Consider the following 20,616-nt stretch of genomic DNA (forward strand, 5'->3'; position numbering starts at 1 on the left):
CTGCCGGCTAGATTGAGGTCAGGGGGCGGGAAATGAACCCAGCCCCCCCCCCCATTTCCTCTTGAGCTTATGGGGGACACTGATTTTGAAGTTGCAGGTAGGGCTACATTGACACTCAGAGAGAGCTGGTCTGACATCATAACCATGAATAAACCTATTTCCCTAACTGATGAGATGTAACTAGGGTGGAGTAGAGGAGCCTGTTAGGGACAAACTGAGCCAAGATAAGCTAGAGACAAGTTGGTCATCATAGATCAAGACATCAATCAGTCTATCTATTCAACATAACCTTTATTGGGATCATATTTTTTTACATTTTATTTAGTCCTCATCTGCAGAGAGAGAGAATGAGAGAGAGAGAGAGAAATAGAGAGAATGAGAGAGAGAATGAGAGAGAGAGAGAATGAGAGAGGATGACAGAGAGAGAGAAAGAGAGAGAAAGAGAGAGAGAGAGAGAGACAGAGAGAGAGAGAAAAAATAGCCTACAGTGGAAGAGACTGCAGATACACAAGTTCTCCCCGACAGACACTGGGTGTGTCTCGTGCAATACACAGAATCATTTATCTGTCTCTTTTAAACCAAGCACAGCGCTTGAGACAATAACGCCACCAAATGTATATAACAACTGTAGCATACATAGCAATTATTAGGTTTTAATAATATTGTAAATTATTGTCAAACTGGACTGCAAAAACTCTGTGTTTCGCCCCTACTTTGCATAAAGTGCAATCAAAACAATAAATAACCCAAACAATGAAATGCATAAACATTTTATAATGAACATCTTATAATGAACATCTTATAATGAACATCTTACAATGAACAACATCAACTGATCTCTGGACTATTTGTGAGCGATATATCAAAAACCGAAACAAGCTTGTCATTTTCCTATAGAAAATATAGTCAATTCTCCGTCATATTAGTCTATTAGGTAAAACACATATATATAGTCAGGAAACCTTCACTTAGCCTGAGAACACCCAGCAGGGCACATCATATACAAATAGAACACAACTTCTCCCAAAGCTTCTGAATGACTTACCACTTTGCTCTCCCAGAAAGACCAGTTTGAATTTTCTTAAAGGGTTCCCAAAGTCACTACCCACAGACATGTTTAAGGAGGGGGGGGGGTGAATTCCTAAAACGGGTCTGTTAATTAAAATGCTCTTTCCCAGCAGGTCCGGGTTTTGTGGTGCTGATGATGTTGGATGTGACACTGAAACGCGACGCCTTTAATCCGTTCCAACCTGCTCTCTCTTCCTCTCCCTCAGTGAGCGCTGCTGCACTGTGGAGGCTGCTGTTAGTTTTTTAATGCCGATCTGCGCCTGCGCGGCCTCTCCTCCCCCTCGCTCTCCGTCTGCCGCCCTGCCCTCTCTGCTCTGACGCATGACGTCATGCGAAGCGAGGAAAACCTTTCGTCTACTATTGTGCGCGACATCTTCGATTATTTATTCCGTTGAAGCCTACTGTGTCTCTAACCCTTTCACTAACTTTATTTACGCTCATGTGTACACACACAGAGAGAGAGAGAGAGACAGAGAGAGAGAGAGACAGAGAGAGAGAGACAGAGACAGAGACAGAGAGAGAGAGAGACAGAGAGAGAGAGACAGAGACAGAGACAGAGAGAGAGAGAGACAGACAGAGACAGAGAGACTCATTCTCTCCCCACACTCTCTTAACTTTTCCACCACAATGTAGTAACAATTGTACACTATAAAACAAACAATTTATTATTTTACATTAATCACATTAATTTGGTGTTGCATATAAGGCACATAGGTGAAGATAATCTAAATGTAGCATAATATTGCTAAGCTAAAAATCTATTTCAACAAGAGATCAATTACGTAAACAGTGTCATTGATATGTGATGCATAGCATATTACTGTATATTAAAGCTGATGTCATACGTTTATCATATGTTGTGAAATTGTTAGGTTGGATTACTCGTTGGTTATTACCGCGCGGTCGGGAACTAGAAGCACAAGCATTTCGCATAAATGCCTCTGTGTAAGTGACGAACATATATAATTAATGTCGATATTAAGTTACCTTGAAACCTGAATGGAAAACATCCCTGGGTAAACAGCAAGTATACAGTTGATATACTAGTATACAGTTGATACACTAGTATACAGTTGATACACTAGTATACAGCACAGTACTCTCCGCTGAAAAGCACAGGCGGACCTCAGCGAGAAAAAAAACAACTTTAGATAACCAGCTAAGCCCACTGGGAGGAGTCATGAGAAACGCTTATATAGGAATAGGGCTGGCTGCACAGAGTTGAATCACGGTAGTCCCTCTGTTGTATTCAGACCCTGCATTAGCAGACCAGTTGAAAGGCACAGTGTACCTCAGAGTCTCGTCTCTCCTGCGAGACAGGTTAGATTGTAATAAAGTGGTGGATTGGATTAGCACAGTGAGACGGGAGGGAGGGGTAAACTGGTCCTCAGTGACCAGTCTCTATCGTGTGGGAGGGAGGGGTATAGTGGTCCTCAGTGGCCAGTCTCTATCGTGTGGGAGGGAGGGGTATAGTGGTCCTCAGTGGCCAGTCTCTATCGTGTGAGACGGGAGGGAGGGGTATAGTGGTCCTCAGTGGCCAGTCTCTATCGTGTGGGAGGGAGGGAGGGGTATAGTGGTCCTCAGTGACCAGTCTCTATCGTGTGGGAGGGAGGGGTATAGTGGTCCTCAGTGGCCAGTCCCTATCGTGTGGGAGGGAGAGAGGGGTATAGTGGTCCTCAGTGGCCAGTCTCTATCGTGTGGGAGGGAGGGGTAAGTGGTCCTCAGTGGCCAGTCTCTATCGTGTGGGAGGGAGGGGTATAGTGGTCCTCAGTGGCCAGTCTCTATCGTGTGGGAGGGAGGGGTATAGTGGTCCTCAGTGGCTAGTCTCTATCGTGTGGGAGGGAGGGGTATAGTGGTCCTCAGTGGCCAGTCTCTATCGTGTGGGAGGGAGGGAGGGGTATAGTGGTCCTCAGTGACCAGTCTCTATCGTGTGGGAGGGAGGGGTATAGTGGTCCTCAGTGGCCAGTCCCTATCGTGTGGGAGGGAGGGAGGGGTATAGTGGTCCTCAGTGGCCAGTCTCTATCGTGTGGGAGGGAGGGGTATAGTGGTCCTCAGTGGCCAGTCTCTATCGTGTGAGACGGGAGGGAGGGGTATAGTGGTCCTCAGTGGCCAGTCTCTATCGTGTGGGAGGGAGGGAGGGGTATAGTGGTCCTCAGTGACCAGTCTCTATCGTGTGGGAGGGAGGGGTATAGTGGTCCTCAGTGGCCAGTCCCTATCGTGTGGGAGGGAGAGAGGGGTATAGTGGTCCTCAGTGGCCAGTCTCTATCGTGTGGGAGGGAGGGGTAAGTGGTCCTCAGTGGCCAGTCTCTATCGTGTGGGAGGGAGGGGTATAGTGGTCCTCAGTGGCCAGTCTCTATCGTGTGGGAGGGAGGGGTATAGTGGTCCTCAGTGGCTAGTCTCTATCGTGTGGGAGGGAGGGGTATAGTGGTCCTCAGTGGCCAGTCTCTATCGTGTGGGAGGGAGGGGTATAGTGGTCCTCAGTGGCCAGTCTCTATCGTGTGGGAGGGAGGGGTAAAGAGGTCCTCAGTGGCCAGTCTCTATCGTGTGGGAGGGAGGGGTAAAGAGGTCCTCAGTGGCCAGTCTCTATCGTGTGGGAGGGAGGGAGGGGTATAGTGGTCCTCAGTGGCCAGTCTCTATCGTGTGGGAGGGAGGGGTATAGTGGTCCTCAGTGGCCAGTCTCTATCGTGTGGGAGGGAGGGAGGGGGCAGGAAGGAAGGAGTTAAGGAGCCCAGCGGGCAGTCGTATCCCAGGATCACAGTGGTCCATCAGGCCGTTTTTCCAGGTTGTACTCCCTGGTCCTCTGGACCTTCCATCCAGCCAGCCCCAGCAGGAAGATCCCCATCACCTTGAAGCCCACCTGCAGACCCAGGTATCTGCAGAGATACATCAATCATTCACTGAATCAACCAACAAATCAAATCAGTCAACCAATACAGTCAACCAATCATTATCACTTGTATGAACGAGGCATACAATCAATCAATACAGTCAACCAATACAGTCAACCAATACAGTCAACCAATCATTATCACTTGTATGAACGAGGCATACAATCAATCAATACAGTCAACCAATACAGTCAACCAATACATTCAACCAATCATTATCGCTTGTATAAACGAGGCCATAACCAATAGTAGTACGAGACCTTCTTCCTCACCTGTTCCTCAGGGTGTTATTGTCATAGTAACCACAGCCCAGCTGGTTGCCACAGGCATGTTTCCACCAAATACAGGAGCTGTCGATGGTCATGCCGAACAGGGCTGGGGCTGGTAACCAGGCTAGAATAGAGGAGGATCACACAATACATAACATTATATACAGGAGCTGAGGATGGTCATGCCGAACAGGGCTGAGGCTGGTAACCAGGCTAGAATAGAGGAGGATCACACAATACATAACATTATATACAGGAGCTGTCGATGGTCATGCCGAACAGGGCTGGGGCTGGTAACCAGGCTAGAATAGAGGAGAATCACACAATACATAACATTATATACAGGAGCTGAGGATGGCCATGCTGAACAGGGCTGGTAACCAGGCTAGAATAGAGGAGAATCACACAATACATAACATTATATACAGGAGCTGTCGATGGTCATGCCGAACAGGGCTGGGGCTGGTAACCAGGCTAGAATAGAGGAGGATCACACAATACATAACATTATATACAGGAGCTGAGGATGGCCATGCTGAACAGGGCTGGTAACCAGGCTAGAATAGAGGAGAATCACACAATACATAACATTATATACAGGAGCTGTCGATGGTCATGCCGAACAGGGCTGGGGCTGGTAACCAGGCTAGAATAGAGGAGAATCACACAATACATAACATTATATACAGGAGCTGTCAATGGTCATGCTGAACAGGGCTGGTAACCAGGCTAGAATAGAGGAGGATCACACAATACATAACATTATATACAGGAGCTGAGGATGGCCATGCTGAACAGGGCTGGGGCTGGTAACCAGGCTAGAATAGAAAAGCAACCACAGACCACGTGTATGGTGTCATGTTTCCGAGCAGTTTACTGATGTCAACGATGTGAACAGAGGGCCCCATGGTGGCTGTGGGGTTATGGTATGGGCAGGCATAGGTCAGGCTGTTGGAGCTTGGAACACAAGCATTTCACTACACCCACAATAACATCTGCTAAATATGTGTATGTGACCAAAACAATGTGATTTGATAAGCTACGAACAACAAACCCAATTGCAATTTATCGATGGCAATTTGAATACACAGAGATACCGTGATGAGATCCTGAGGCCCATTGTCGTGCCATTCATCCACCGCCATCACCTCATGTTTCAGCATGATAATGCACGACTCCATGTCGCAAGGATCTGTACACAATTCATGGAAGGTGAAAATGTCCCAGTTCTTCCATGGCCTGCATACTCACCAGACAAGTCACCCATTGAGCATGTTTGGGATGCTCTGGGCATGTACGACAGCGCTTCGTACAGCCATTGAAGAGGAGTGGGACAACATTCCACAGGACACATTCAACTCTATGTGAAGGAGATGTTGCACTGCATGAGGAAAACTGTGGTTTTTCTGATCCATGACCCTACTTCTTCTTTCTTCTTCTAAGGAATCTGTGACCAACAGATGTATATCTGTATTCCCAGTCATGTGAAATCCATAGATTAGGGCCTAATGAATTCATTTCAATTGTCTGATTTTCTTATATTTACTGTAACTCAGTCAAAATCTTTTGTAATTGTTGCAAGTTGAATTTATATTTTTGTTCAGTGTAAATAATAATATTATATACAAGAGGTGTGGATGGCCAAGCTGAACAGGGCTGGTAACCATAACACTTTTAAATTGTCAACATTGACCTTGTTCGTAGAGAAAGGAGAGGATCAGATATCAATCACAACTCTTATTCAAAACACTTTTTTTGCAGCAGCAGCAGGAAGATATGGGGATCTCGGTATGGTTCAGCTGTCGTCCACTAGAGGGCACTCTAACACTAAATTGATGCATATTATTATATTCCATTGTGTGTTGTTTCAACAACATCCGTCTTTATGAAGTATACGTCTTAAGAGGAAACTTACCAAGCACTCTCATGAGCAGAAACTGGACTCCGATGGCAAAAGATTTCTCTTCATGGGGAACAGTTCTGAAACAATTCAAGCGAAGACAACACAAAAAGTTGGTTTATAACGTCGTACTGAATAGTCCTGTTCAATATCTTGTTTAAATTACATTAAACTATAATATATACAATGCATTTGGAAAATATTTAGACTGCTTGACTTTTTCCACATTTTGTTATGTTACAGCCTTATTTTAAAATGGATTACACTGTTTTTTCTTCTCATCAATCTACACACAATACCCCATAATGACATCACAATACCCCATAATGACATCACAATACCCCATAATGACATCACAGTACCCCATAATGACATCACAATACCCCATAATGACATCACAATACTCCATAATGACATCACAATACCCCATAATGACATCACAATACCCCATAATGACATCACAATACCCCATAATGACATCACAATACCCCATAATGACATCACAATACTCCATAATGACATGACAATACTCCATAAGGAAGGAAAAACAAGTTTTAGACATTTTTGCCAATTTATATTTAAAAAAAAAACAGAAATATCATATTTATTCAGACCCTTTATTCAGTACTTTGTTGAAACACCTTTTGGCAGCAATTACAGCCTCGAGTCTTCTTGGGTATGACCCTACAAGCTTGGCACACCTGTATTTGCGGAGTTTCTCCCATTGGTTTCTGCAGATCCTCTTAAGCTCTGTCAAGTTGTATAGAGAGCAGTTATTTTCAGGTCTCTCCAGAGATGTTTGATTGGGTTCAAGTCCGGGCTCTGGCTGGGCCACTTGTCCCAAAGTCACTCCTGAATTGTCCCGAATTGTCCCGAAGTCACTCCTGCTTTGTCCCGAATTGTCCCGAAGTCACTCCTGAATTGTCCCGAATTGTCCCAAAGTCACTCCTGCTTTGTCTTGGCTGTGTTCTTAGGGTCATTGTTTTGCTGGAAGGTGGACCATTGCCACAGTCTCAGAACCTGCTCCAAAGAGCTCAGGACTTCATCAAGGATCTCTCTGTATTTTGCTCCGTTCATCGTTCCCTTGATCTGAAGTCCCTGCGGCTGAAAAACGTCCCCACAGCATGATGCTGCCACCACCATGCTTCACCGTAAGGATGGTGCCAGGTTTCCTCCAGACGTGACTCTTGGCATTCAGGCCAAAGTGTTCAAGCTCGGTTCATCAGAATAGAGAAACTTGTTCCTCATGGTCTGAGAGTCTTTAGGTGCCTTTTGGCAAACTCCAAGCGGGCTGTCATTTACTGAGGAGTGGCTTCCATCTGACCACTCAACCATAAAGGCCTGATTGGTGGAGTGCTGCAGAGATGGTTGTCCTTCTGGAAGGTTCTCCCATCTCCACAGACAAACTCTGGAAATCTGTCAGAGTTACCCCCGGGTTCTTGGTCACCTCCCTGACCAAGGCCCTTCTCCCCCGATTGCTCAGTTTGGCCGGACGGCCAGCTCTAGGAATAGTCTTGGTGGTTCCAAACCTTCTCGAGGCCATTGTCTTCTTGGGGACCTTCAATGCTGCAGACATTTTTTGGTACCCTTCCCCAGATCTGTGCCTCGACACCATCCTGTCTCGGAGCTCTACGGACAATTCCTTTAACCTCATGGCTTGGTTGTTGCTCTGACATGCACTATCAACTGTGGGACCTTATATAGACAGGTGTGTGCCTTTCCAAATCATGTCCAATCAATTGAATTTACCACAGGTGGACTACAATCAAGTTGTATATACTTCAAGTTGAATCAATGGAAACAGGATGCACCTGAGCTCAATTTTGAGTCTCATAGTTTTTGTTTTTGGTACCAGTGGGACTAGAGAGAAATATTAGTTTTACCAGTGACAGAAATGAGTGCACCTCTCTGTTTGCATCAATCTGCTTCCTCGTCAATGATTCAGTCCTGTCTACCTGAAAGTCTCAGTTAAACCTGACCACGGTCTTTAACAGTCTCTCTCCCCCCCAGAGTCTTAAGGAAGGGCTCACTGCCGAGCAGCGACTCCACCTGTTTGACAAAGACACGAAGGAGTTCTGACTGAGTCGCACCGCTCCAGCCACCTTGCAGCATGTTTAAAAAGGCCACTATATTTTACCTCTGTAATTACTTATTTAGAAACACACTGGTCACCACACACACACATGTCTGAATACTGATGTAAATAAGGTTTTTCATTTTTTAAATTTATTTTTATTAAATGTGCAAAAATTCTAAAAACCTGTTTTCGCTTTGTCATTATATTGTATTGTGTGTAGATTGATGATACTTTTTAAAACATTTAATACATTCTAGAATAAGGCTGTAATGTTACAAAATGTGGAAAAAGTCAAGGGGTCGGAAAACTTTCCAAACACACTTGTATATGTTATTTATCCTAGGTCCATCATTTAGAATGGGCTGTGTGTTAGAGACATTACCTGAGGACCATCATATAGATGGGATTGTGTGTTAGAGAGGCGATCATCGCGGCCAGAGAGATGAGGAACATGACAGGAAGCAGGAAGTGAGGACATTGGTTGGGGCAGGGGCCGGGGCGGGCAGTACCCCCACCACTACCCTGGCTGTGAGCTGTACAGATACAGTCTGTGTACTCCTAAAGCAGGAGAACGAAGAAGACACCGGTTTCATTATATAAAAGATACAGTGCCTTGCGAAAGTATTCGGCCCCTTGAACTTTGCGACCTTTTGCCACATTTCAGGCTTCAAACATAAAGATATAAAACTGTATTTTTTTGTGAAGAATCAACAACAAGTGGGACACAATCATGAAGTGGAACGACATTTATTGGATATTTCAAACTTTTTTAACAAATCAAAAACTGAAAAATTGGGCGTGCAAAATTATTCAGCCCCTTTACTTTCAGTGCAGCAAACTCTCTCCAGAAGTTCAGTGAGGATCTCTGAATGATCCAATGTTGACCTAAATGACTAATGATGATAAATACAATCCACCTGTGTGTAATCAAGTCTCCGTATAAATGCACCTGCACTGTGATAGTCTCAGAGGTCCGTTAAAAGCGCAGAGAGCATCATGAAGAACAAGGAACACACCAGGCAGGTCCGAGATACTGTTGTGAAGAAGTTTAAAGCCGGATTTGGATACAAAAAGATTTCCCAAGCTTTAAACATCCCAAGGAGCACTGTGCAAGCGATAATATTGAAATGGAAGGAGTATCAGACCACTGCAAATCTACCAAGACCTGGCCGTCCCTCTAAACTTTCAGCTCATACAAGGAGAAGACTGATCAGAGATGCAGCCAAGAGGCCCATGATCACTCTGGATGAACTGCAGGACAACAATCAGTCGTATATTGCACAAATCTGGCCTTTATGGAAGAGTGGCAAGAAGAAAGCCATTTCTTAAAGATATCCATAAAAAGTGTCGTTTAAAGTTTGCCACAAGCCACCTGGGAGACACACCAAACATGTGGAAGAAGGTGCTCTGGTCAGATGAAACCAAAATTGAACTTTTTGGCAACAATGCAAAACGGTATGTTTGGCGTAAAAGCAACACAGCTGAACCCACCATCCCCACTGTCAAACATGGTGGTGGCAGCATCATGGTTTGGGCCTGCTTTTCTTCAGCGGGGACAGGGAAGATGGTTAAAATTGATGGGAAGATGGATGGAGCCAAATACAGGACCATTCTGGAGGAAAACCTGATGGAGTCTGCAAAAGACCTGAGACTGGGACGGAGATTTGTCTTCCAACAAGACAATGATCCAAAACATAAAGCAAAATCTACAATGGAATGGTTCAAAAATAAACATATCCAGGTGTTAGAATGGCCAAGTCAAAGTCCAGACCTGAATCCAATCGAGAATCTGTGGAAAGAACTGAAAACTGCTGTTCACAAATGCTCTCCATCCAACCTCACTGAGCTCGAGCTGTTTTGCAAGGAGGAATGGGAAAAAATGTCAGTCTCTCGATGTGCAAAACTGATAGAGACATACCCCAAGCGACTTACAGCTGTAATCGCAGCAAAAGGTGGCGCTACAAAGTATTAACTTAAGGGGGCTGAATAATTTTGCACGCCCAATTTTTCAGTTTTTGATTTGTTAAAAAAGTTTGAAATATCCAATAAATGTCGTTCCACTTCATGATTGTGTCCCACTTGTTGTTGATTCTTCACAAAAAAATACAGTTTTATATCTTTATGTTTGAAGCCTGAAATGTGGCAAAAGGTCGCAAAGTTCAAGGGGGCCGAATACTTTCGCAAGGCACTGTATATCCAATACATTATAAAAGAAAATGGAGAGATCCTTGTTTTTGTTTGTTAAGACAAAGACAAAATGGTGAATGATTGATATCCTATATTGACTTGAACATACTGTATACTTTCCTCAATTAGTATTTACAACATGAGCTAGCTCTGCTGGGCTCAGCTCAGTACAACTCTGCTCTGCTAGGCTCAGTACAACTCCGCTCTGCTAGGCTCAGCTCAGTACAACTCCGCTCTGCTGGGCTCAGCTCAGTACAACTCTGCTCTGCTAGGCTCAGCTCAGTACAACTCCGCTCTGCTAGGCTCAGCTCAGTACAACTCCGCTCTGCTAGGCTCAGTTCAGGTCAACTCCGCTCTGCTAGGCTCAGCTCAGTTCAACTCTGCTCTGCTAGGCTCAGTTCAGGTCCGCTCTGCTAGGCTCAGCTCAGTTCAACTCCGCTCTGCTAGGCTCAGTACAACCCCGCTCTGCTAGGCTCAGGTCAGTACAACTCCGCTCTGCTAGGCTCAGTTCAGGTCAACTCCGCTCTGCTATGCTCAGCTCAGTTCAACTCTGCTCTGCTAGGCTCAGTTCAGGTCAACTCCGCTCTGCTAGGCTCAGCTCAGTTCAACTCCGCTCTGCTAGGCTCAGTACAACTCCGCTCTGCTCTGCTAGGCTCAGTTCAGGTCAACTCCGCTCTGCTAGGCTCAGCTCAGTTCAACTCCGCTCTGCTAGGCTCAGCTCAGTTCAACTCCGCTCTGCTAGGCTCAGTACAACTCCGCTCTGCTCTGCTAGGCTCAGCTCAACTCCGCTCGGCTCAACTCAGTATATTCACCATGCATGGGGGGGGGGTTACCATATACACTACGTCAATATGACCTCAACTCTATTAGCCCGCTAAACAGTCATCCTGGTAATGGATGGCTTAGTGGCTGACATGGTTTTGAAACACTTAAAACACTTCCCCTGTGTCCCAGGGCTGATTACCCTCTGATTAGGCTAGTGGTTTAAGCGTTGGACTAGAGACCGAAAGGTTGCTAGATCGAATCCCCGAGCTGACAAGGTACAACTCTGTCGTTCTGCCCCGGAACAAGGCAGTTAACCTACTGTTCCCCTGTAGGCCGTCATTGTAAATAAGAATTTGTTCTTAACTGACTTGCCTAGTTAAATAAAGGTAAAAATAAAATAAAAAATTAGAGATGGATAGGACTGGCCCATTGACTGTGAACCATCCATGTTGTGCAATTGTAGGTTCAGGCTGCAGTACTAGGTCTGACTGGCTGCCCTACTGACCTATAACAGATGTGGTTTTACACTTTGTTCAATTATACCATTCTCTACCGTATTCCTAACTTCACTGACTACCCAGAACGCACCAGAACTCTGAATTTGTTGTTGGGGTCTTTGGTGTAGTCTTTGCAACCTGCATGGCAGGGAGACAGGTACTCAGTGTTGTCAGATCCACACACTGGGTTGAAGGCGTTAGCGGGGCAGGAGCAGTTGGAATAACAATTGGCCAGAGACCTGATGAGAAGAGAGAAGATGATTAGAGATGTTTAAAGAAGGATGTTGGTATAACAATAGACACGTAAAAAAAATGTTACACTATTTTGCACGAAATGTATTGTGCTCGGACATTGTCTTTTCACACTGCCCTTTCTAGCAGGGTTTAGCAGCTATGGTGAAATCATAACAAGCTCAGTACAACTCCGCTCTGCTCAGGTCAGTACAACTCCGCTCTGCTAGGCTCAGGTCAGTACAACTCCGCTCTGCTAGGCTCAGTACAACTCCGCTCTGCTAGGCTCAGGTCAGTACAACTCTGCTCTGCTAGGCTCAGTACAACTCTGCTCTGCTAGGCTCAGGTCAGTACAACTCTGCTCTGCTAGGCTCAGTACAACTCCGCTCTGCTAGGCTCAGGTCAGTACAACTCTGCTCTGCTAGGCTCAGTACAACTCCGCTCTGCTAGGCTCAGCTCAGGTCAACTCCGCTCTGCTAGGCTCAGCTCAGGTCAACTCCGCTCTGCTAGGCTCAGGTCAGTACAACTCTGCTCTGCTAGGCTGAGTACAACTCCGCTCTGCTGGGCTCAGGTCAGTACAACTCCGCTCTGCTAGGCTCAGGTCAGTACAACTCCGCTCTGCTAGGCTCAGGTCAGTACAACTCCGCTCTGCTAGTCTCAGTTCAGGTCAACTCCGCTCAGCTAGGCTCTGCTCTGCTCAGCGGTGTGAAAAGTGCATTCATGTTTACTTCAAGGTTTTGGGATCACTATAGATGTTTGGGTGGAGGTAAGTTCATCAGTAGAGCTCAGTGCCAAAAACCACATAACAGAAGACAACAGAGATATGGGGTTATGGGATGAACCAGGGTTCCTGCTTATGTTGCATGTTGTTCATTAGCCTCTGTTTGCTATTGTACTGTAGTAACAACATTCTAGTTGTTTTGGGTTCACCAGTGGCACAGCGCCAAACAATAGCTTCGTCTTAATCTTCACAAAACGCTAGTCTTGTCCCATGAAGTTGCTTGTCTATTTCTCAGTCTGTTGGTATTGTCTGAAAAAGGTACTGTTTGTTATTCTCCCTATTATGACCTCATCGTTATGTAACGGATCAACGTGTGCATGTGTTTGACCGGGCAATTTATTTATCCAACCAATTAAAACGCTGCAGACTGTACATCTCTATTTTGCGTCTGTAGTGATAGGTGATAACTCCATGGCGTTTTGACATGGGCAAGACTGTCTGAGGAACCTAAACTCCAGTCCCAATAACTCCCGTGTCATCAGCCGACAAACTACAGACAGCAGCACAACATCCCCAGATACGATTAGCTAACAAACTACAGACAGTAACACAACATCCCCAGATACGATTAGCTAACAAACTACAGACAGCAACACAACATCCCCAGATACAGTCAGCTGACAAACTACAGACAGCAACACAACATCCCCAGATACGATTAGCTGACAAACTACAGACAGCAACACAACATCCCCAGATACAGTCAGCTGACAAACTACAGACAGCAACACAACATCCCCAGATACGGTTAGCTGACAAACTACATACTACAGACACATCAACATCATACCCAGAAGCCCTCAGCACACCAACCCCAATCAACCAGGACATGGCTCTCTGAAGATCTAACTGTTTTGTAAATATTCAGATTACACCCCCAGCACTGACTCACCCTTGGAATCCATAGTTGACCTCTTCCACCCTCTGTGTGGGACATCCCATGAAGAAGAGGGGGATGAGGAGGAGGACAGAGATGGACAGCATGGCGACAGAGAAACGAGGGATGGCCTTAAGAGAGAGACCCATCCTCTTCATGATGACCCCACCCACCAGCATCCCCACGGCAACCGAAGGAAGGTTCACCGCACCTGAGGACGACGCGACAGAGTGATTAGAAAAACTAGGATAAAATAACCGGCGCTAAGATAAAATAACCGGCGCTAAGATAAAATAACCGGCGCTAAGATAAAATACCCGGCGCTAAGATAAAATAACTGGCGCTAAGATAAAATACCCGGCGCTAAGATAAAATACCCGGCGCTAAGATAAAATAACCGGCGCTAAGATAAATAACCAGAGCTAAGATAAAATAACCAGAGCTAAGATAAAATAAGATAAGGATAAGATTATTGTCCCAGAGTGGAAATGTTTCTTGGAAATGCAAGTGCTGCTGCTCCCTCAACAAATACACATACAGCAAAATAGATAATGCGAGTAGAATAAAAAATATGCCAGAATAGATAAGACGCCAGTAGACTAGATTAGACAGAATAGATAATATGACAGTTGAATGAATAATGCCAGTAGAATAAACAATAGGCCAGTAGAATAGATAATAAGACAGTAGAATAGATAATAAGACAGTAGAATAGATAATAAGACAGTATAATTGTCATGTATTGTCATGTTGTGTCTTTCTGTCCTTTCCTTTCACCCTGTCTCCCTCTGCTGGTCGTATTAGGTTACCTTTTCTCCCCCGCTTTCCCCCAGCTGTTCCTTGTCTCCTCTTGACTACCTCGTCACCCCTTCTCCCACCTGTTCCCCTTTTCCCTCTGATTAGTCCCCTTTATCTCTCTCTGTTTTTGTTCCTGTCCTTGTTGGATTCTTGTTTGTTGTGTTTCATGCCTGAGCCAGACTATCGTCATGTTTGCTGTAACCTTGTCCTGTCCTGTCGGAATCTGCCGGTCTATCTGAGCCTACCTATGTTTGGTTATTAAAGAAGCTCTGTTTAAGTTAGTTCGCTTTTGGGTCCTCATTCACTCACCGTAACAATAATAGATAATAAGACAGTAGAATAGATAATAAGACAGTAGAATAAACAATATGCCAGTAGAATAGATAACAAGACAGTAGAATAGATAATAAGACAGTAGAATAGATAATAAGACAGTAGAATAGATAATAAGACAGTAGAATAGATAATAAGACAGTAGAATAGATAAGACAGTAGAATAGATAATAAGACAGTAGAATAGATAATAAGACAGTAGAATAGATAATAAGACAGTAGAATAGATAATAAGACAGTAGAATAGATAGATAATAAATAGATACAAACAAACAAACAATGTATACGAAATGCTTCAGTCTGGTTTTAGACCCCATCATAGCACTGAGACGGCACTTGTGAAGGTGGTAAATGACCTTTTAATGGCGTCAGACCGAGGCTCTGCAGCTGTCCTCGCGCTCCTAGACCTTAGTGCTGCTTTGGATTCCATTGATCATCACATTCTTTTGGAGAGATTGAAAACTCAAATTGATCTACAAGGACAAGTTCTGGCCTGGTTTAGATCTTATCTGTCGGGAAGATATCAGTTTGTCCTCTGACAAATCAACTGTCAATTTTGGTGTTCCTCAAGGTTCTGTTTTAGGACCACTATTGATTTCAATATATATTTTACCTCTTGGCAATGTCATTCGGAAACATAATCTTAACTTTCACTGCTATGCGGATGACACACAGCTGTAAATTTCGATGAAACATGGTGAAGCCCCAAAATTGCCCTCGCTGGCCTGTGTTTCAGACATAAGGAAGTGGATGGCTGCAAATGTTCTACTTTTAAACTCGGACAAAACAGAGATGCTTGTTCTAGGTCCCAAGGAACAAAGAGATCTTCTGTTGAATCTGACAATTAATCTTGATGGTTGTACAGTCGTCTCAAATAAAACTGTGAAGAACCTCGGCGTTACTCTGGACCCTGATCTCTCTCTTGACGAACATATCAAGACAGTTTCAAGGACAGCTTTTTTCCATCTACGTAACACTGCAAAAATCAGAAACCTTCTGTCCAAAAATTATGCAGAAAAATTAATCCATGCTTTTGTCACTTCTAGGTTAGACTACTGCAATGCTCTACTTTCCGGCTACCCGGATAAAGCACTAAAAAAACTTCAGTTAGTGCTAAACACGGCTGCCAAAATCCTGACTAGAACCAAAAAAATGGGATCATATTACTCCAGTGCTAGCCTCCCTACACTGGCTTCCTGTTAAGGCCAGGGCTGATTTCAAGGTTTTACTGTTAACCTACAAAGCATTACATGGGCTTGCTCCTACCTATCTTTCCCGATTTGATCCTGCCATACATACCTACACATAAGCTACGGTCACAAGACGCTGTCCCTAGAATTTCAAAGCAAACAGCTGGAGGCAGGGATTTCTCCTATAGAGCTCCATTTTTATGGAATGGTCTGCCTATCCATGTGAGAGACGTAGACGTGGTCTAGACCTTTAAGTCTTTACTGAAGACTCTAACCCTGTTACAGGGGCTGAGTCACTGGCTTACTGGTGCTCTTCCATGCCGTCCCTGGGAGGGGTGCGTCACTTGAGTGGGTTGAGTCACTGACGTGGTCTTCCTGTCTGGGTTGGGTTGGCGCCCCCCCCCAGTCCGGGGGTATCGTCGTACGGGACCACAGTGTCTCCCGACCCCTCCTGTCTCAGCCTCCAGTATTTATGCTGCAGTAGTTTATGTGGCGGGGGGCTAGGGTCAGTTTGTTATATCTGGAGTATTTCTCCTGTCTTATCCGGTGTCCTGTGTGAATTTAAGTATGCTAACTAACTAACTACTGTAACTCTCTCTGAGGACCTGAGCCCTAGGACCATGCCTCAGGACTACCTGGCATGATGACTCCTTGCTGTCCCCAGTCCACCTGGCCGTGCTGCTGCTCCAGTTTCAACTGTTCTGCCTGCAGCTATGGAATCTTGACCTGTTCACCGGACATGCTACCTGTCCCAGACCTGCTGTTTTCAACTCTCTAGAGACAGCAGGAGCAGTAGAGATACTCTGAATGATCGGCTATGAAAAGCCAACTGACATTTACTCCTGAGGTGCTGACCTGTTGCGCCCTCGACATCCACTGTGATTATTATTATTTGACCATGCTGGTCACCTATGAACATTTGAACATCTTGGCCATGTTCTGTTATAATCTCCACCCGGCACAGCCAGAAGAGGACTGGCCACCCCTCATAGCCTGGTTCCTCTCTAGGTTTCTTCCTAGGTTCCTGCCTTTCTATGGAGTTTTTCCTAGCCACCGTACTTCTACACCTGCATTGCTTGCTGTTTGGGGTTTTAGACTGGGTTTCTGTACAGCACTTTGAGATATCAGCTGATGTAAAAAGGGCTTTATAAATCAATTTGATTTGTGAAGGTGCCAATAGAATAGATAAGACAGAATAGATAATATGCCAGTAGGAAAGATAATGACAGTAGAATAGATAAGAGAATAGATAATGACAGTAGAATAGATAAGATGCCAGTAGAATAGATAATATGCCAGTAGAATAGATAGACAGTAGAATAGATGAGACATAATAGATAAGATACCAGTAGAATAGATAATATGCCAGTAGAATATATAAGACAGAATAGATCATATGCCAGTAGAATAGATAAGACAGAACAGATAAGATGCCAGTAGAACAGATAAGACAGAATAGATCATATGCCAGTAGAATAGATAAGACAGAACAGATAAGATGCCAGTAAAATAGATAAGACAGAACAGATAAGATGCCAGTAGAATAGATAAGACAGAATAGATAAGATGCCAGTAGAACAGATAAGATGCCAGTAGAATAGATACGATGCCAGTAGAATAGATAAGACAGAATAGATAATATGCCAGTAGAACAGATAATATGCCAGTAGAATAGATAAGATGCAAGTAGAATAGATAAGACAGAATAGATACGATGCAAGTAGAATAGAAAAGACAGAATATATAATATGCCAGTAGAATAGATAAGATGCCAGTAGAACAGATGTGATGCCAGTAGAATAGATAAGACAGAATAGATAATATGCCAGTAGAAGAGATAAGACAGAATAGATAATACGCCAGTAGAATAGATAATATGCCAGTAGAATAGATAGACAGTAGAATAGATAAGACAGAATAGACAATATGCCAGTAGAATAGATAATATGCCAGTAGAATAGATAGACAGTAGAATAGATAAGACAGAATAGATAATATGCCAGCAGAATAGATAATATGCCAGTAGAATAGATAAGACAGAATAGATAATATGCCAGTAGAACAGATGAGACAGAATATATAATATGCCAGTAGAATAGATAAGACAGAATATATAATATGCCAGTAGAATAGATAAGACAGAATAGATAATATGCCAGTAGAACAGATGAGACAGAATATATAATATGCCAGTAGAATAGATAAGACAGAATATATAATATGCCAGTAGAATAGATAAGACAGAATATATAATATGCCAGTAGAATAGATAAGACAGAATAGATAAGATGCCAGTAGAATAGATAAGACAGAATAGATAAGATGTCAGTAGAATAGATAATATGCCAGTAGAATATATAAGACAGAATAGATAAGATGCCAGTAGAATAGATAAGACAGAATAGATAAGATGTCAGTAGAATAGATAATATGCCAGTAGAATAGATAGACAGTAGAATAGATAGACAGTAGAATAGATAATATGCCAGTAGAATAGATAGACAGTATAATAGATAAGACAGAATAGATAATATGCCAGTAGAATAGATAATATGCCAGTAGAATATATAAGACAGAATAGATAAGATGTCAGTAGAATAGATAGACAGTAGAATAGATAAGACAGAATAGATAATATGCCAGTAGAATAGATAATATGCCAGTAGAATAGATAGACAGTAGAACAGATAAGACAGAATAGATAATATGCCAGTAGAATAGATAATATGCCAGTAGAATAGATAAGACAGAATAGATAAGATGTCAGTAGAATAGATAGACAGTAGAATAGATAAGACAGAATAGATAATATGCCAGTAGAATAGATAATATGTCAGTAGAATAGATAGACAGTAGAACAGATAAGACAGAATAGATAATATGCCAGTAGAATATATAAGACAGAATAGATAATATGCCAGTAGAATAGATAAGACAGAATAGATAATATGCCAGTAGAATATATAAGACAGAATAGATAATATGCCAGTAGAATAGATAGACAGTAGAACAGATAAGACAGAATAGATAATATGCCAGTAGAATAGATAATATGCCAGTAGAATAGATAAGACAGAATAGATAATATGCCAGTAGAAGAGATAAGACAGAATAGATAATATGCCAGTAGAATAGATAATATGCCAGTAGAATAGATAGACAGTAGAATAGATAAGACAGAATAGATAATATGCCAGTAGAATAGATAATATGCCAGTAGAATAGATAGACAGTAGAATAGATAAGACAGAATAGATAATATGCCAGCAGAATAGATAATATGCCAGTAGAATATATAAGACAGAATAGATAATATGCCAGTAGAACAGAGAAGACAGAATAGATAATATGCCAGTAGAACAGAGAAGACAGAATAGATAATATGCCAGTAGAATAGATAATATGCCAGTAGAATATATAAGACAGAATAGAAAATATGCCAGTAGAACAGAGAAGACAGAATAGATAATATGCCAGTAGAACAGAGAAGACAGAATAGATAATATGCCAGTAGAATAGATAATATGCCAATAGAATATATAAGACAGAATAGATAATATGCCAGTAGAATAGATAGACAGTAGAATAGATAAGACAGAATAGATAATATGCCAGTAGAACAGATAAGACAGAATAGATAATATGCCAGTAGAATAGATAAGACAGAATATATAATATGCCAGTAGAATAGATAAGACAGAATATATAATATGCCAGTAGAATAGATAAGACAGAATAGATAATATGCCAGTAGAATAGATACGACAGAATATATAATATGCCAGTAGAATAGATAAGACAGAATAGATAATATGCCAGTAGAATAGATAAGACAGAATATATAACATGCCAGTAGAATAGATAAGACAGAATATATAATATGCCAGTAGAATAGATAAGACAGAATATATAATATGCCAGTAGAATAGATAAGACAGAATAGATAATATGCCAGTAGAACAGATGAGACAGAATATATAATATGCCAGTAGAATAGATAAGACAGAATATATAATATGCCAGTAGAATAGATAAGACAGAATAGATAATATGCCAGTAGAACAGATGAGACAGAATATATAATATGCCAGTAGAATAGATAAGACAGAATATATAATATGCCAGTAGAATAGATAAGACAGAATAGATAAGATGCCAGTAGAATAGATAATATGCCAGTAGAATATATAAGACAGAATAGATAATATGCCAGTAGAACAGATATGATGCCAGTAGAATAGATAAGACAGAATAGATAATATGCCAGTAGAATAGATAATATGCCAGTAGAACAGATGAGACAGAATAGATAATATGACAGTAGAATATATAAGACAGAATAGATAATATGCCAGTAGAACAGAGAAGACAGAATAGATAATATGCCAGTAGAACAGAGAAGACAGAATAGATAATATGCCAGTAGAATAGATAATATGCCAATAGAATATATAAGACAGAATAGATAATATGCCAGTAGAATAGATAGACAGTAGAATAGATAAGACAGAATAGATAATATGCCAGTAGAACAGATAAGACAGAATAGATAATATGCCAGTAGAATAGATAAGACAGAATATATAATATGCCAGTAGAATAGATAAGACAGAATATATAATATGCCAGTAGAATAGATAAGACAGAATAGATAATATGCCAGTAGAATAGATACGACAGAATATATAATATGCCAGTAGAATAGATAAGACAGAATAGATAATATGCCAGTAGAATAGATAAGACAGAATATAT

The 20,616-nt window shown here is 42.4% G+C and overlaps 2 protein-coding genes across 5 annotated transcripts in view; both read right to left on the reverse strand.

Annotated features, from left to right (window-relative positions):
• LOC110524898 (ras-related protein Rab-6B) overlaps positions 1–1,264 on the reverse strand; it is a 163,123-nt gene extending 161,859 nt beyond the window's left edge. The window contains exon 1 of one of the 2 annotated variants that reach the window (XM_036982647.1): positions 1,046–1,264. In XM_036982647.1, the coding sequence (XP_036838542.1) occupies positions 1,046–1,115 (70 nt within the window). In that variant the 5' untranslated portion in view covers positions 1,116–1,264. The remainder of the gene's footprint in view (positions 1–1,045) is intronic. The other variant, XM_036982599.1, reaches the window with a different exon arrangement.
• Positions 1,265–3,763: 2,499 nt separating this feature from the next.
• The window catches only part of LOC110524598 (solute carrier organic anion transporter family member 2A1), an 81,074-nt gene continuing 64,221 nt past the window's right edge, over positions 3,764–20,616 (reverse strand). The window contains exons 9-14 of one of the 3 annotated variants that reach the window (XM_036982329.1): positions 13,556–13,751; positions 11,743–11,890; positions 8,585–8,760; positions 6,141–6,205; positions 4,229–4,349; positions 3,764–3,941 (exon numbers count right to left, since the gene is read on the reverse strand). In XM_036982329.1, the coding sequence (XP_036838224.1) occupies positions 3,821–3,941; positions 4,229–4,349; positions 6,141–6,205; positions 8,585–8,760; positions 11,743–11,890; positions 13,556–13,751 (827 nt within the window). In that variant the 3' untranslated portion in view covers positions 3,764–3,820. Of the gene's footprint in view, positions 3,942–4,228; positions 4,350–4,370; positions 4,872–4,972; positions 5,044–6,140; positions 6,206–8,584; positions 8,761–11,742; positions 11,891–13,555; positions 13,752–20,616 lie in introns of those variants that run through there. The other 2 variants (XM_036982410.1, XM_036982495.1) reach the window with 2 other exon arrangements.

The sequence above is a fragment of the Oncorhynchus mykiss genome, chromosome 1 (assembly GCF_013265735.2).
Source record: "Oncorhynchus mykiss isolate Arlee chromosome 1, USDA_OmykA_1.1, whole genome shotgun sequence".
In the NCBI taxonomy this organism is placed as follows: Eukaryota; Metazoa; Chordata; class Actinopteri; order Salmoniformes; family Salmonidae; genus Oncorhynchus; species Oncorhynchus mykiss.